We start from the raw sequence: 17,279 nt of genomic DNA on the forward strand, positions 1-17,279 counted from the left end.
CAGACAAGACCCTGCTGTGCCTGGCTTTTGAAGCAGAAGCATATGCAGAGATTCTGAATGCTCAGTTGGCAGAATTTAAGAAGATATTTCCAATTAAGCACTTCTGCCTTACAAACAGTTATTTAACAATCAGTTAAAATGCAGCATAATAAAGATAAGGAAGACTGCACTGGAAATCAAATTAACCAAAGAATCTTAAAAAAGGTCTTGGGCTATTATTTAGAGTTCATTAAAAAACAAAACAAAACATTCTTCCAAAACCGGGAAAAAAATTTGACAGTGTGATACAAAATAGTATAAAAATCACTAGAAACACCCTGAACTTTTCAACAACTTGTCTTATCAGACCTGAAACAAAAAGCACTGGTACCTATATATTTTTTTATGTTACACCTGTTTCATACTCGCTGTTTAGTAATTGTATACATCTATTATTTTATCAATTACTAAGTGTTTTTCCACGCTGCTTTCTCTCAAAGTGTTGCAGCTGATTCTGAAGGAGATCACAGAATGAGCTGCGGTTCGAAGGGACCTTAAAAGGTCATCTAGGGGTCCAATCCCCTGCCATGGGCAGAGACACCTTCCACTAGACCAGGTTGCTCAGAGCCCCATCCAGCCTGACCTTGAACACTTCCAGGGATGGGATATTCACAGATTCTCTGAGCAACCTGTGCCAGTGTTTCCTACCCTTACAGTAAAGAATTTCCAACTAATATCAAACCTAAACCCAACCTCTTTCAGTTCAAAGCCATTTCCCTTGTCCTTTCACTACACCCCTTGTTAAAAGGGATAAAAGATACTACAGAACTTTCTACTAAAAAAAAACGGAAAGAAAAAGTACTGATCTCCTTACCACACCAGCTTCTTTCTGGTCTTTCCTTCACTTCCCACCACTAACCTCAAGGGTAATTTCACTGATCTACAGCATTAGGTGGCTTCCATAACTACAAACCTAAATTTGTATAACCATAGGAGAAACAATGCAAGAATTACTATGTCAGCAGAATTACTAGGTCAGCATTAGCTTTGCATATAGATCTGAAGCAGAGAAATAATTGTAACTATTATTATCAAAGGTAAGAGTATCCTTTAGCAAATGACAGCAGTCAGAAGTACCTTACTAAAATGTGGAATAGTTGGAATATTCTTATACATGGAATATACATCAAATTATTCTAGGATTCTTAAAAAGAAGACTAAATAAACCTTAAAACAATGCAATACACCAACTTTACTTTATTTGTAATGTAGCTAAAGTGGCAAAGAAGGGCTAAACCAATAAAAAGGTGCAAAAAAATCTAAACAATTTATCTAAGGTCTAAGCAAGCGTGTGGATGTGGTAAATGCAGACCACACTTGGACCACATCAACATCTGCAAGAAGTTTGAGCTCACATTTTTGCAAACTAGGCCAGTACTATTTTTCAGAAAATAATGTAAGACGTGATATTCAGTGCCTTTTCTGATGGCCACACAAGAATCTTTTATGAAGACTGATCAGTGATGGCCAGCTCAGGCTCTGGAAAAACACACTGGAAGGTGCAACACTTCCCCCCTGGATATTTAGAGCAAAATTATGTGGGACATTAGAGAACCACAGAATGGTTAAGGTTGGAAGGGAACACAGTGGGGCATCTGGTCCAACCTCCCTACTCCAGCAGGGTGTTTAAAGCCCAGTGCATTTCTATTTGGATGCATCTAGGATGCATTCACAGGCATCTAGGACAACAACATTTATCTTCTTCAAGGTTTAAAATCTACAGCTACAGAAAGATAAAGATCATATTTGGTTGGTTTTTTTCCAAAACACCAGAAACCAGATCCACCACCTGCCCTGACATTTGAGTAGCACCAATGCAGGAACCTCCCTCCTCACAGGAAACCTTTGTGCTACACATCTATGCAGTGAAGGACCCACACTCAGCATCCCACCTGCAGCCCCTTCGCCCACCCACTGCAGAACCACAACTTGGGCTGGAGGCTTTCTGCAGGACCCATGAGGGCAACCAGTTACCTCAGAGATGCTCTACAAAAGCCATGTTGAGAAATACACACCTAGCTGGGGACTAAAAAGCCAAATCTTGCCAAGGCACAGGCATCTGGGTCTTAATTTTGGGGGTAAAGATAACGAGGAAGCCAAGCCTCCTTTTAAAATGACATTTCAAAAGAAAGGATTTGAAAGACTCTCAAGACTTTTGATGCCCCCTGTTTTGTTTTTTTTTGGTGCTCAGATTCTCCTGAGCAGGGAGTGGATTTAAAATCAAGAAAATTTAATGGCCTCTGCTCTCTCCTTCCTCTGTACAATGCTTGCTCCTTTTAATTATATGACCTTGGCATATAATTAAAAACTGCACCACGTACATAGAAAGAACTTATGAGACTCTCCCTGAAGCAACAAATCAATGACATTAGGCAATACATGAAGAGTACACATCAATAAAGCAGTAAAACTGACTTAGGTGATAAGGTGCACTCAATTACTAAATGATCGAAACATGCTTCCCTGATCTCATTAAACTACAAATATCCTGCTAGAAAACACAAATGAAAAATGTGAAATCCTTCAATGTGCTTTTCTATCGAAGCTCTGCATTTTTATTGTGAAAAATTCTTGGTCATTTTTAAACACAGCAAAACCCGAGTTCAATGTTTCTGAGGCAACCACTATGCTTTGGATCCTAATTTGAGATAATTCAAGTCTTGTAATCCTACTTTTTCTCCCTTAAATTTAAGGAAAGCTTAATCAGCTTCTTAAAACTTTTCTGTTACTTCAGTCAACCTTTTTGGAAGAAATTTTATTGAAACATATTCCTGCAGAAACCCAACATTTTGCCAATGTTTTCCAACAAAAGCATTTCGAACTCTCTCTGCTAGTACTACCAATCTGGTTGTAGTGTCTCTTTTAAAGCAGTGTTTTAAAAGGCATCATATACTCATTTTAAGTCTTGATCACTTCATGAACTGTCATTGTGCATGACTTAATCAAAGTATTTCAGCTCTGTTTTACTGCAGTTACAAACAACCACATTGAATTTGTTACTGTTTACTTCCTGTGGGGTAAGCAGATGCAGGAAGGTTGTGATGACTGGGAAGATAATTCTCTCCTGACAAGGGATTTGAAAGTCCTGAGCTTATACAACCCGCCCCCCCTCCCCCCAAATGTTTCGCTTTAGCTCTCAAGCTCCAGAGCATGTAAAGGTCTCACATCACGTAGACAATAATGCAATTCCAAGTTCTGTTGAATTTTACAGCTTCTCATATTTGCTCTAGAAAAAACAAACCTGAACTGAGCTCAGCCATCTCTCCCAAACTTGCCTCTCACATAATTTCATAAGAGATTAAGAAGTCATAACTCTCATAGCCCTAGGTTGCATTTCAATCAGGATAACCTGCCTGCCTCAGAAAGTATAAAGAATAAAAGGAAGACTTAAAACACAAGCTGACCTTGAGATTTCACCACATTGCTTCTGGTAAAGAAACAGGTAATTTTCACACTGACTTAGGTATATACACTTAAGTTTATCTGGGCATCTATATATACACTCCTGATATTTCAGAGAGAGATGGACAAAGAACACTTGGAAACAGCTGCCAAATTTAAAGGAGTTACTTTGATTTGAATGCACTTTTACTGTGCTATCTTTACTTTCACTGTAAAGAAAATGCTTTTGGTCAGTGTGGGATCTGTTATGGGCAGCTCCACTGCTTTCACCACAAACATATTGGTGTCAAACTCATAGGGAAAGCAAAACCCAAAGTGAGGCCACAAGCACAGCAGAACAGCAGCCAGAAGCCTTACATATACATGACTTGTTAAGAAAAGCTCATACAAGGCACATCAACTAAGACATTCCAATCCAGTAGGAATTCTGATATGTAGACTTCTTTATTTTTTAACTGAGTATCCAATAGGTTCTTTATTTGTCATTCAGTGGGAATTTTCTATAGCTACCCTGAAGCATAGAAACCAATGGCTGAGCTACAGCAAAAACAAAACAGGTTTTATAATTTACTTCCAAGGAAATAAGGCTGCAAATTCATGCATTTCTGAGGTTAGACCCACAAATGACAACCTCAACCTGAATCCATCTCAGGAATGACTATCTATTTTGTCCATTTTATAACTGCAGGTGATACGAGGTACCTGCAGCATATTTATTTGTCTGTGACTTTCTAACTCTTCACTTCAGACTGATTGGCCTGAGACAATGAAAATAAAAACCAATATCAAGAGTGAAGACAGTTGGTCCAAAGCATCCAACACCCTTAAGTCAGTAAAAAAACTTACAGCATCTTCAATGCACTCTGGATCAGATATTTGCCTAGAAAGCTGTCATCCTTTATCACCCCATCAATCTTATGTAAGAAAGCATGACTATGCATACCATGTCTGCATTACTGCTCATTTTTATCCTACTTTGTGGAAAAATCAATTAGGCATACATGGCTCTCTTTTAATACATTATAAACACCATCATTCCAAACAGTTTACATGAAAATAAATTACAGGGTAGTAGACCAAGAGCACAGATCTTACTCTTGAGTTTAGCTGAGGCTTTTAAACCTCACACCGCCAAACACTAGGCTAATGTCTGGCCAAGAGTCAAAACAATACAGATTTGAAAGCCTCAAAGTTGAACATTGCCACAACACTTCCAGCACAGTTTCACTACTGCCTTAAATCAGTTTAAGCACGATGGTGCTTCGCCAAGCTACACATCCGCACTTCGTGCCTCACCCCTTGCTTTAGCATTAGCACAGCTATGACTGCAAATTATGTATTTGTTAGGATTAGTTTTAAACCAAATAGCTGTCCTCATTTGCTGACTGCATATGTACACACAGCACAAAGGAAGAAGCAGAGAGGCTTAAATGGACAACAGTAGGATTACTTCAAGCAACAGCCCACATGTAAACTGTTTAAATCAACCATAAAAAACTGTATCAGGACCCAAGGAGTTCAGGAAGTAAAGAGAAAGTTAAGGGACAGAGAAAGAAGTAGGGCCTTTGTGATCCTTCCACAACAAGAGGTACCTCATACCAACTAAACCACCACGGACAACAGCTGAAGAAGCCTGGCAAAACCCAGAGACTCGAGCAAGGGGTGTGCAGGACATTGTAGGCTGCACAACACTACTTGGAGCTTCCTCTACCACCTTCACTGGAGGAGCAAAATACTATTGCAAGGCTATCTCACCAGGAACTGCAGCACAAAGCTTCTGTTCTCAGTGTAGTGCCTTTTTCTGAGGCTAAATACATTATCACAGAATCACAGAATGGTTTGGGTTGAAAAGGTCTTTAAAGATCATCTAGTTCCAAAACCCTCGCCAGAGGCAGGGACACCTTTGCCTAGACCAGGTGGCTTAAAGTCCCATCCCCCCATGGGCTTGAATACTTCCACAGATGGAGCACCTTTCTTTCAGAGAACCCACTCCCTTGCAGCAAAGGATAAGAATCCCTCATAACAAGAGCACTTGCTCAGGGCATGAGATGTGGGTTCCAGCCTCCTCTCTCCTGGCAGAGTCAAACTAATGTCTCCCAGAAAAACACCTTGCCACTTCCAGAAAGGTTATTAACAGAGATTCAGTGAAAATGGATCATTTATGTTTTGCATTTGAGAACATCACTCCATTTCTCCAAGACTGCAGCAGAAAAAATTTCAATTATCACATGGGAAGCGTGACCTTTGTCCATCCTCCAAAGTTTTGACATTTCCTTTCCTATGTTCTAGGTATTAGCTGATTGCCACATTGAAAAAGCAACTGCTAAATGCGGTCAACACTGCAGTAAAATGGTTCATAAAGTACCAAATTGGTTCCATAAAACTTCAGGACACGGGGTGGAAGGAAAGAGTAGTTGTAAGGGAAAGTCAGCTGAAGTATTTGTAATTGCTGTTTACCAGTACTAATGATATGCTAAATAATCATTTAAGTGATCTTATCATGCAGAATTTAAAGAGGTTGTTTGCTGACTTACACATTTAGAAAGTAATAGTTCTTCACATTAATCAAGCCCAAGTTCTGCTTTTTGGCAGCAGTTTTCCCCTGACAAGCATTTTCATGTCAGTATTTATCTAAACTAATTAGCTTACCAGCTTGAATAATTCTTATGAAACTTTTCTTCTCCCTTTAACTTCTTATGTTCTGGTTTTGTGAAGGAAAACAAATTAATATCATGGGGCTTTGGTTTTTTTAAACAGTATGAACTCACATAGATCTTATTGAATGACTATGGCAAACTGTTTCAATAACTTAATAATGTTATACTTTATAAAAAGCAGTATAGGAATGTGACTGTGGACTTCCTGCTGTCAGCCTCTGACAAATAGAGGTTAAAATCCTCTGTATATGAAGTCAGAGGCCTCCGTTTGGCCAAAACTGAAAGAGGCTGTAAACACTGGATGCAGTATTTGCAAGTAATTTGGCATGAAAATAATCATGTCCTCAAGAACCAGTGCAGTAACACCAGTAATCCTGACACAGAACCAGACTACCTTAATCCTGCCCAGAGAACATATGTTAGGCAAAACCTTACACTAAAGATACTAAAAAATAGTAAGCAATTGCTTTAGAACTACACAAATTACAGATGTTCTTCTACAAGTTCTGTTACCCCGACCACTTCACCCCCTATGCTTGAAAGAGTTTCCAAAATAATATGAGGCTTCTTCTTTCCTATAATTTCTAATGTTTGCTTACTATAGCAAGTGATTTTTAAATTTATTTTAGGTTTTCTTAAAAAAGTCATGTTCTGCACTTGAAAAGTATTTTGAGTAAAAAAAAATTAGCCATGGAACATCTGGCAAATTTCTGCCACCTCAAACTTTGAATTCTTAATCCTGGGGCTTAGAAAGTATAAGAATGAGTAGAGCCAGAACTTGCCACAGTGCTTGGGAAAGGCATTTAACTTATTTCCTGCATCTACAGCAGACAGAAATTTCAAGTATTGATGTTATTTCAATCACGTTTGCAGAGTAACTGAAAAACCACTTTTTTAAGTAAGAGAAAAATGCAAATGAAAGTTTAGGAACTCAGGTATTTTGTTCTAGTTAAGGCATTTCTCTTCCTACCTGATATTTCAGAGATTCCTTTCATTCTATTCCTATCCACTGAAAATCATACTGTTAAGATCGTTCATAGGTTTTTTTCCATTTTCCTTTCCTCTGAAGGATGTCAACATCCACTTTTCAAGCTTTTAATCTCTATGCTCCCTTCCTTCGCTGTCTAGTCCATCCCTTTTAAACCAATCAATCCCTAGATAAAATCTCAAGAAGGTTTCATGTTATCTAACCTCTACTAGCCTACCATGAGATCAACTAGACTTACACCATCAACCCAAGAGTAGAGGGGGAAAAGAAAGTACTCTAGCAGCCTAAAACCTCATATGGAAGGAGAGAAATTGTTTCCTCTATCTACAAGCAGGCGAGGAGCAGTTGTGTCTCTTGTAAAGGAAACTGAAACAATTTTGAAGAGGGAAGAGAGACATTTCAAATGTGTGAGAAGAAAGAAGTCTGGAATTTTATTCTGAGCTTCCTTTTCCCTTTTTAAGTAATTACACAATCAACTTTTACTTGTAATTTGTGATTACATATGCGTTAAGCTAACAAGTTTCCTGACATGGAGGAGCCTTTAACTGCCTCTGCAACAGCTGGAAGGGATTAGGCTGGCTAGATAAAAATACTCTGTTCCTCCTAAGTTTATAACGCTATTTGAAAACTTGCTTGCCACCAACACAGAAAAGGGAAATTTTCAGTTTTATAACAGCTTCACTCTATCTGCATAGGTGGAGACCACCACTGCATTTTAAGATGGCAGTGAGACACCTCTCAGAAGCAGGGTGACTTTGGGGTGGCAGAGCAGGCAGCCCCAAAAGACAGCTGAGAAGGTCAAAATACCCAGCCCTGCTTCCTCTATACCTATTTTTCCAGAGACTTATGGAGGTGAAACAAATTAAGTCTCTTAATGGATCCTTTTGCTTGGCTGGAACCTAATCTAAAAATAAAACTTTTAATGTCTATATTTTTGTCACATTCAGTAGCCACTGTAGTTATCTCAAGATGATATTTAACAGAGGGTTCTCCATCCAGGGGCTTCAAACTATAGCAGTCAAGACAGTCTCACATACCAGTGTGAAAGTGAATGAGCTCTTATGTGGAGGGAAGCTTGAGGACCAAGTCATAGAAAACTTTGCCAGGACTGGAACACAAAATCTGGCACAGCCAAAAAGATTTCCTGGCTCTCAGCCCTACTTCTCAACAATAACAAATTCCTTCCAGCACATACACATGTTCAAAGAGAAACTGCAGTAAATAGACCCAAAAAAAGCTAAAATCCATTAAAATAACTAGATAAATAACAAGACTTATGTCAAAGAAAATGTTATCCTGCCAGGGCTTGTCTTCCCTGCACCAGACAGCACAAGTTCTTCTGCATAAGACTGCTTAAGCCAAGTGAGAACAAATGCCTGTACCATGACACAGGTGCGCCCCTAAAAGCAGTAACAGTAGCTACCGAGTAATGGTCTTACACAGATCATTTTGTGCACCTGACAACCCTTATTTAACAGTGCATACTCTGGCCTTGGAAACACTCTAAGAATTTATTATAATGCTATTGATGTTGAAGTTGCTTTTTCCCACCTCTAAAAAACTTTCAGTATTAGCATCAGCACAGACTAAATGCACACCATTTCAAATGCATTTCACCTTTGACCACAACTTTGGTTTAATTCCAGCTCTGAAGGTGAGGGTATCACCAGAGGAACATACAACACTGGTCAGCACAACTCCAAAAGCTTGAAAAGCCTTCCAAGCAAGTATTTGGTTTATGAAACAAGTATTTATTTGTTTTATTTCAGTGAAATATTTTTTGCCACTCGACTTGGACTTCTGAATTTAAGGGATCCTGCCCCCTGTGTCCTAAATGACAGCAATTAATCAACTCTGTGGCACCTTGGGAGGAAGGTACAGTGTCCTACAGCCACTCTCCTAGGACACTTCTAAGGTTGTAAGCACTTTTCCTTCTGAACCCCTGTGGTGGAGCAGGCTTGCCACACAAATCCAAAATTGCTTAAACAGATATCTAAACTCAGAAACGCAGAATTATGTGGTAACCGCCTGAAGCAGTGCAAAAAACTTGCTGGCTGCTGAAGTGAGAGATGATTTCAAACATCTCATCAGCTCTTGGCTTTAAGGAGCCCATTCTTACTCTGCCTTTGGTGCCTTTTCAAGAGCCACAGGAAGCCTGTTGATGGAAATGCAGGTTTTACTCATATAGCACTAGCAACAAATGACAGGTCCTAACTCATTCCCATCTCTGATGCAGAAAAGGCAGACAGACTCACATATGCATTTCCCTGCAGCAATAGCATTGTTTCCTTTGGAGACAAAAACCCCCTCAGTGTACAAGGCCCGCCCTGCAGCTGCTTCCTCCTGCTTACTCCCTCCTTCCCATCCTACAGGAAAACAGCCTGTGGTGAAGGAGTATAAGCAAGGCCATTACCCTGTCAATTATTCTTCCATAACTGTTAAATTTCTTAAAATTTAAGGGGTTGGGGGCTACTAAACTCTTTTCTGAACCTGTCAGCACAAAGCCCAACATCTTAAAACATGATCCAACAAAAGGAGAGAGCAAAATGAGGCTTCCCCCTTGCTCACGCTGGAGCCTGGCCAGAAGGGAAGCCAGTCCTGATTCCCAACTGTTCCCGGCACACTAACACAGGTTCTTCAGCTTGGACAAGCTCACAAATTAAAACACTGCTTGGCAATAATCAGCTACATCTAAATTAAGCAAGTGGATATACAATTTGCCTTTGCCATTCACACTTTTACACTAAAACGACTCAGCCTGCCTGCTCAGTGGTAACTCTCCTTGCTGAAACAAGAAGGGAAGGAAAAACCTGTCAATTCAGGGATTTCACATTGTCATCTGCAGGTGGAGAAACCCTGCAGCTGAATGCTGTTTCTGGACATACACAAATATCATTAAGGTCATCAATTAGTGCAAAGTGGATGTACTGTACTGCACCAGAAGGATTTAGGGGCAACAGAGCCCTAATGACAACATAACCATACACATAAAGCCCTAAAATAGGCTCTAAGTACTATCCATGCTTGTAACAGGAGCAACAACAAGGAGCCACAGCAAGGCAGGAGCTCTGACAGATAGAGCAAAGGCTGAGGTTGCACCTTCACCACTGCTTTAAAGCACATTTACAGTGGTAAAACGGACCAGACATCCCACCCTGCTTCTGTGCACCCGCACCTTTGTCAAAATGCCAAATCAAGTTCTAATCAGTGAGATACACACTCATTGCCATTAGATTCTCTCCCTAAACATGAATTATTGCTTGAGGCTTTGACCTGTGACACCAAATTTCTGTATGCAGGGATTTTCATTCCAGTAACTGAGCCTGCCCTACAGAGTCTTCATGTGCAATCGAAGTTGGAGCAGTAAAACTGAGCAGAGCTCCTGTGACCTGAAGCAGAACATTTGCAGGAAAGCCCTTCTTTTACCATGCAAGGTTGCCAGGGACAGAAACAAAATTTAGGGTGTGATGACTGCTTTTGTGAGAAAGGCCAGGAAAACCTTTACGCTAAGGTATTTGTTAAGTTGGACATGAGAGACTCTGCCAAGCTCACATTTTCATTTCCGACGGACTTAGAAGTCCAGGATGCACTATGCTTTACATTTAAGCACGGATTTCAATAGTCAAAAAGGTTTCTTGTGGTTATAGCCTATTGAAGTTAAACTCCTTGATTTCACCTCAAAATCAAGGTGAAAATGTTTCACAGAAGACTATAAAGAAAACTTGAAATAAAGTAAGCAAGACCCACTTTTGCATGTTTCTGAATTTTGTCTGACATACTTTACGCTAAGAAACTGTGCCAAAATCCTGTGAAGCGCTATTATTTACTCCTTCACAGCAGACTAGAAAGGTTTTGCCCAGAGCCTTGCTTAGGTGCAACTGATTAAAATACAGTTCAAAAGAACCATGCCACCCAGCCAGATATGAAGAGCTTTGTTATTCTAAGACTTAGAAATAGACTGTGTTTGATGCCAGAAGAGAGTCTATCCAAGTTGTTGTTTAATAAATGAGTCTGTCTAAATTGAGATTTATCTCATATCTGCCCCTAAAGGCAGTAAGAGCTGCTTTTTTTTTAATATTTACTTAACAATGTAATTAGTTACAACATGTTTTTGTTTCAATTATTAGTGACTAATGGGAGTATTTTGTGCATATGTGGTAACTGTCGCCCTTGAAATTACCAGAACCAATTGCACAGTACACTATATGCATTTTGCTGTATTAATTCTGTGCTTACATGTTCAAGAAAATGCTTTCTGTATCACAACATTTCAAAAAACCACTGGAGTCAATTTTTTTTAAAAAAAGAACCACCTTTCTGATTAGAAATAAAGCTTGGGGTGTGCCTTCTAATATGGAACAAGTTTTAAAAAAATCTCTCCTCCCACTGCAACACATCTCAGTCCTGTGAATCTGCAAAAGCAACCCTCTCTTTTTCAGTAATTACTTGGTGCAATTATTTAATTACCTATCAATGTTACTTTGTCCCTCTTGAGGATTGTACTGGTGTATTGGGGGAATTTAGACAGAACCACTCAGCTGATTTCTGGTGATTAATGTGTTCTCTATTACAAGCAAAGCTATTAACAAAAGGCACAATGTTAGTTCAATCCTATATAAAATCCCACAATTACTGCTATTGCCAAACAAAAATAGGAACTTAAGGGCATGAGAGTTTAGATGTTAGACTGTAAAGTCTCACCATAACTAAAGAGAAAGGTTTCCAGACCCCAGCAACACTGACAAAGGACCTCTCAGGGAGCACGGAAAGAGTTAAGAAGCAGCTGCAGCACTCTACAAGCTACATCTGCAAGGTACAGCAGAGAGAGGGGAAGGCAAACAAACCAAACTGAAACCATTCTTCCGCGCCCAGCCTCTTCTTCCTGTGATGTCATGCTACAAATTGCCTGGGCGCTCTGCTCTGCTCTCCAGAAGGAGCTGGGCTGGCAAGAGCTGCCGAGGGCTGCGGGCTGCAGGAACAAACACGCTCTGGAATTCGGTTTCTGCCCTGGCAGGCAGCTGCCTTCTGCTTCTGCCTCCCGCCCCATGGGGCCAGCCAGCCAGCCGACAAACTTGTTGTATAGAAAGAAGGGAGAGGGGGAAATGCAAGTGCCGACACTTTGCAGCGTCCAGGAAATCGTTTCCTAAAGCACACTCTCCCAGTACGTTCGGATGGACAAGGCTTTGCCGGCACAATCTGCAGCCAAGAGTAAGGCAGAAAGTCCTACCATGGCTTCATGGAATCGAGGTGGGAAACGGAACTAAGCAAGCTTTGGGGTGACCTCATCTGCCACAAATGATGCATTTTCTGACTTTTGCAGACTGGCTACGTGATTACAAATAGCACTCGGCAGAGAAGAGAGACTTCCTGGTGATTTCTGCTGGAGATGTACTCCCCTGTCACAGAGCTCACCTTCCTTCCCTGAAGCTTCCCAGCATAACAAACTTGCCAAAGCACACCGTTCAAATACATCTGACCTGACAGTTCTTCTGGAATTTCAAAAAAGTTGCAATAAAAAGACCAGAGAAGACGCCAAATCACAGGCATTTTTAACATACCATTATAATGGTAAGCTCTAATTGTTCCACTGAGGACTCCTTTAAATATACTTTGTACGGGTGTATCTTTAGCATGGTGTTTGTTCTCGGCCTCATAGCGAACTGTGTAGCGATCTACATTTTCACTTGTACTTTAAAAGTGCGAAACGAGACTACCACTTACATGCTTAATTTAGCCATATCAGATCTGCTTTTCGTGTTTACATTGCCCTTCAGGATTTATTACTTTGTAACCAGAAACTGGCCATTTGGAGACATTCTCTGCAAGATTTCTGTCACCCTCTTTTACACAAATATGTACGGGAGCATTTTGTTTCTGACTTGCATCAGCGTGGATCGCTTTTTAGCTATAGTACACCCCTTCAGATCCAAGACTCTCCGGACCAAACGGAATGCAAAGATTGTCTGTGCTGCAGTATGGATAACCGTGCTAGCAGGCAGCACACCAGCAAGCTTTTTCCAGTCCACAAACCGCAGGAACAATACGGAACAAAGGACATGCTTTGAAAACTTTTCAGAGGACACGTGGAAAACCTACCTATCCCGGATTGTTATCTTCATTGAAACCGTTGGGTTTTTTATCCCGCTCATCCTGAACGTGACCTGCTCCACTATGGTCCTACGGACCTTGAATAAACCGCTTACATTAAGCCGGAATAAAGTAAGCAAGAAAAAGGTACTCAAAATGATTTTTGTCCATTTGGTGATATTCTGCTTCTGCTTTGTGCCTTATAACATTACCTTAATACTTTACTCCCTTATGAGAACACAGACCTGGGTCAATTGCTCAGTGGTGACTGCAGTCAGGACTATGTACCCCATAACTCTGTGCATCGCTGTTTCAAACTGCTGTTTTGACCCCATTGTCTATTACTTCACATCAGATACCATTCAAAATTCCATAAAAAAGAACCGGTCCACCAGACCACGAGATGTCAGATTCTCTGAAAGGCCAGTTTCAGAAAGCTTCATTCAACACAGCCTTCAGACCATAAAAATGAAAATATTTGACAGTGACTCTACAATATAAACTATATTAAAAGACTATTGGGACTAAACTGGAATTAGAAGCCTGCACATTTCTTCAGCTGTGGACATATATTCATATATGTAAAGGCTGTGCTTCCTTCACATCTGAAAAGTTTATTACAAGGCTGTAAAAGTGTTAAGCATAATAGCACACAGAAAAAGTGTTTTAAAAATCTATGTCAAAGGTTTGTTCTGACAGATTGTATGTTAGAAATGAACTTTTGAGTTTAGAGGTTAACCAAAGTCCAAGGACTGTTTCCCAAGTCAAACACAAATGAAAAAGTAGGTTGTTTTCCTCGCTGAAGTTAAAACAGTTGCTTCATGTTACTGAGGATGGGGGTGAAGCTACCTGCTCCACACTGCAGGAAAACTGCCCCATATTGTCATATCACTTCAGCTACTGTGTCTTCCCCAGTTTCCTCTTGTTTCTCTTACTCCTCCCCTACTGTCTTTTTCCCTGCACATTCCTTCTTAGGGACCATTATGTTCATAGGAGACTAAAATCAGTGGGTTACAAGAACTTTGTTTCTCCCAGCTTTATCTGATAAAAATACATGCTCTCTCCACATGCCTGGCCCCCATAAAGCAATTACGTCTCCTGGTAGTTTAGAGCATTTGGAAATGTCTCAGACAAACTGGTTTTTCTTCTCACCTCTCTCTTAGAAGCCTGTGTGATTAAAACAAAGTAACCTGTGATGACTGAAGTTAATGTTGTAGGTACAGTACCACTTTATTCAACTCTTTTGTGAGGAGTTCTTAAACTCAGCATGACTTTTGAAGAACATAACATCCTCTGAGTAAGTTAATTTGATCTCAAAGTACAGTTTCTTGGTGAAACAAGACCTTTTCTAATCAGAAATAAACATGTGTATCAAGTTGATTATTTCTTCCAGGAGACTATTTGGTGTCCCATAAAGAAATTCAAGATGCTGTAATTTTGGAGTTCAACTTCCTCTCCATTTTTGCATCCTAGAAATCATTTTAACATGAGCATTCAAAACTTCAAATTCTATTTTCTTCCAAACTTTAAAAAGTATAAAAATAAAGTATGTGGGACTACATGCTGGCAAAATTAATCAAGACACTTGGAAAAGTCAGCAACATTTAAAAGGAAAAATCTACATATATTACTGTTACAGACAGGAATACATACACAAAACTGCTTTAAAACATCCTGCTATATATGTTTCCCAGCTACGAGAACCTGTGTACATTTTCCTCAAAATTAATTTAACATCACTGTAAAATAAAATAAAATTTAAAAGGTAAAATAAGTGTTGTTTTTTCCTCCCCAAAAACAATGGAGTCAAGAATAAGAACTGAGTCTAAACAAATTTGCACTTAAGATTTAGGGCAGTCAGCTGCAACACACATACAGCACTGAGACATTTTTGCACTGGGGCTGCACCTCCTTCACAGAGGAGTGAGTCAATGTAGGAAAAAATGCATATTGAGCCATCAAACTATATGATACGTTGTTACCTGAATGAATTTATTTCCCTATGCAAAGCTTCTGATTACCTGTTATAAATCAACCATACCTTACCTCTTACTACTGGGAAACCGAGTTACTCAATGACTGCTAGGAGCTAGTGTTGATTGAATTTTAAATTTAACAGCATTTTCAATGTTTATCCACATAATTTATGAAAGGAAAATTCATATAGTATGGGCTTAAGCTACAAAGATAGCATATATATAAAGGTCTGCATGACATCTGAAATAAACAATTATCTTTGCTGGGAATCCTAAACTCTTCTGATTCATATCCAACTTCAAAAAAGTGCACGAAACTCTTGGCATGAGAGAAATTGTTTTCCATATGCCACTGACAAATCCAAAGTCCAAAACCAGACATGCATCCCTAAAGTCTCAATGCCTCTCTCTCTCTAAGACCCCCTCCAAGAAGTGTGAGACAAAAGCCCCTAATGTCACTGCTGGGCTGTTTCCAGGGTACTACTCCCCTGAGCTTGTCATAGTTGTTACTCAATTGAGTGACAACTTGTTCAGCAACACCCCTCTGCCTTACAGCAGTGAGCACCCCAGAGCCTCACCCTGATAAACAGAACCTACTCTTTCTGAGATTAAAAAACTGTAGGGGAAGAAAAAACCCCATCACTGACTTAAAAGCAGAACAAGCAGACAAAGCCACATATATGAGTACTTCCCCTTTAAACCAAACTTTCCTTGGTGTATTGCCTCAAGTAGTCTGCAGAAGCACAGTAGCTCTGCTTTGCACTCACTCTCCAGGGCAGCAGCTCCTGTTATTTGAAAGAGCACAGTGCAACACAGTACAATAGCTTTCTGATCAGTTAATGGCTCAATGTCCAGAAGCTATCTGAGGAAACTTTATTATTAAACATTTTCACTTTTTCACAGGGGAAAAATAAAAACACAACAAATATCTTAACAAAAAACCCAACACAGTCAAAAGGCATCATCTGTTATGCTGAGAACCAAACCATCACTTCAAAAATTCCTGATCTGACTGATTCAGAAAAGGGGGAGTAAAACTGTACCTCCCACAACAAGGTGATATAAAGACAGGGTACCAGATATTCAGGACTGGATGAGGTTTTCTCTGCCTTTTCTGGTTCTGCAACAAGATTATCCTGGAGATCTGTGGATGGAGCAATGCTTTCACTGGTGCATTCCTCAACAGATGCACTCCCTCTCTCTGCTCTTGGCTTTGATACCAACTCTTCTGTCTGTCTGGTAAGGTCTTATGACAAAATTTAAATGTAAAATCTAGATAAGAAGTTACATTCCTAAGTCATGCCAAGACATTTCAAAGAAAAAAAGGCTTACATTGTCAGAGCTCCTGAGGATCTGAATGTGTTGCAACTAGTACTTCCTAAAAGTGCATTATTTTTACTCATATGGCTACCCAGGGAGAGCTAGGAGTTCACTTTGACAACCAAAACTTTAAAAATTGTTATTTGTAGTGTGGTTTCTTCATTCACAGAGTGTAGAAAATGCACACTTCCTATAAAAATAAAGGCAGAGCAAATTTAATTGAGTCCAAGCATGTTTTAGATCTAAAGGCAGGTAGATATTGATAACTAGTTAATTAGCTAGCAGTTTTAAAAGACAAAGAAAAAAATTTGCTATAAACACCTTAAACTTACTTCAATATATAATTACTTCAAAATCAAAATATGCCATATTTTATACTTTCTGTATTCAGGTTGAAGTTTTGATTTTTAATTGCCAGGCAATTTTTTTCCACCTCAGTATACTATTTTACTATGTGTAACTATTTTACACTTGAAGAAATACCAATACCAAGTCAAATATGTCTTTATATTTTTCATCTAAAAGTGTGTAAAAAAACTCCATAGAAAATACTTCAGGCAGGTAAGGAATCCTTAAATGAAATCAACCTCCAAGCTTTGGTTTCTTAAGGAAGTAACCTCAGTAACAGAAATGCAAAAATTGAAAAAGAGCTCTTGAGACCAGGTAAAAGATAAGAATAGCTGATCACACCCCAAACATGCAGCTAATCTACAATCCTGACTCCAACAGCAGACAAGGCTGGATGCCTGGGGAACAAGATAACAGTAGGAGAAGCACACAAGGCATTCTCAAGTGCTGTCCCACTTCATC

The 17,279-nt window shown here is 39.6% G+C and overlaps 2 protein-coding genes across 4 annotated transcripts in view; one reads left to right on the forward strand and one right to left on the reverse strand.

Annotated features, from left to right (window-relative positions):
* Window positions 1–17,279, reverse strand: part of RB1 (RB transcriptional corepressor 1) — a 71,778-nt gene that overhangs the window by 15,407 nt on the left and 39,092 nt on the right. The gene's annotated exons all lie outside the window — the stretch shown is intronic.
* Window positions 12,043–14,930, forward strand: LPAR6 (lysophosphatidic acid receptor 6). Of its 3 annotated transcripts, none has more exons than XM_041466904.1 (2): window positions 12,043–12,333; window positions 12,430–14,930. In XM_041466904.1, the coding sequence occupies exon 2, from the start codon at window positions 12,652–12,654 to the stop codon at window positions 13,672–13,674; it is 1,023 nt and encodes a 340-aa protein (XP_041322838.1). In that variant the 5' UTR covers window positions 12,043–12,333; window positions 12,430–12,651; the 3' UTR covers window positions 13,675–14,930. The 3 variants fall into 3 exon arrangements, with proteins under 3 accessions (XP_041322838.1, XP_041322836.1, XP_041322837.1); XM_041466902.1 differs by having other exon boundaries at window positions 12,043–12,294; window positions 12,407–14,930; XM_041466903.1 differs by having other exon boundaries at window positions 12,319–12,333; window positions 12,407–14,930.

The sequence above is a fragment of the Pyrgilauda ruficollis genome, unplaced genomic scaffold (assembly GCF_017590135.1).
Source record: "Pyrgilauda ruficollis isolate IOZ18807 unplaced genomic scaffold, ASM1759013v1 scaffold20, whole genome shotgun sequence".
NCBI lineage: Eukaryota > Metazoa > Chordata > Aves > Passeriformes > Passeridae > Pyrgilauda > Pyrgilauda ruficollis.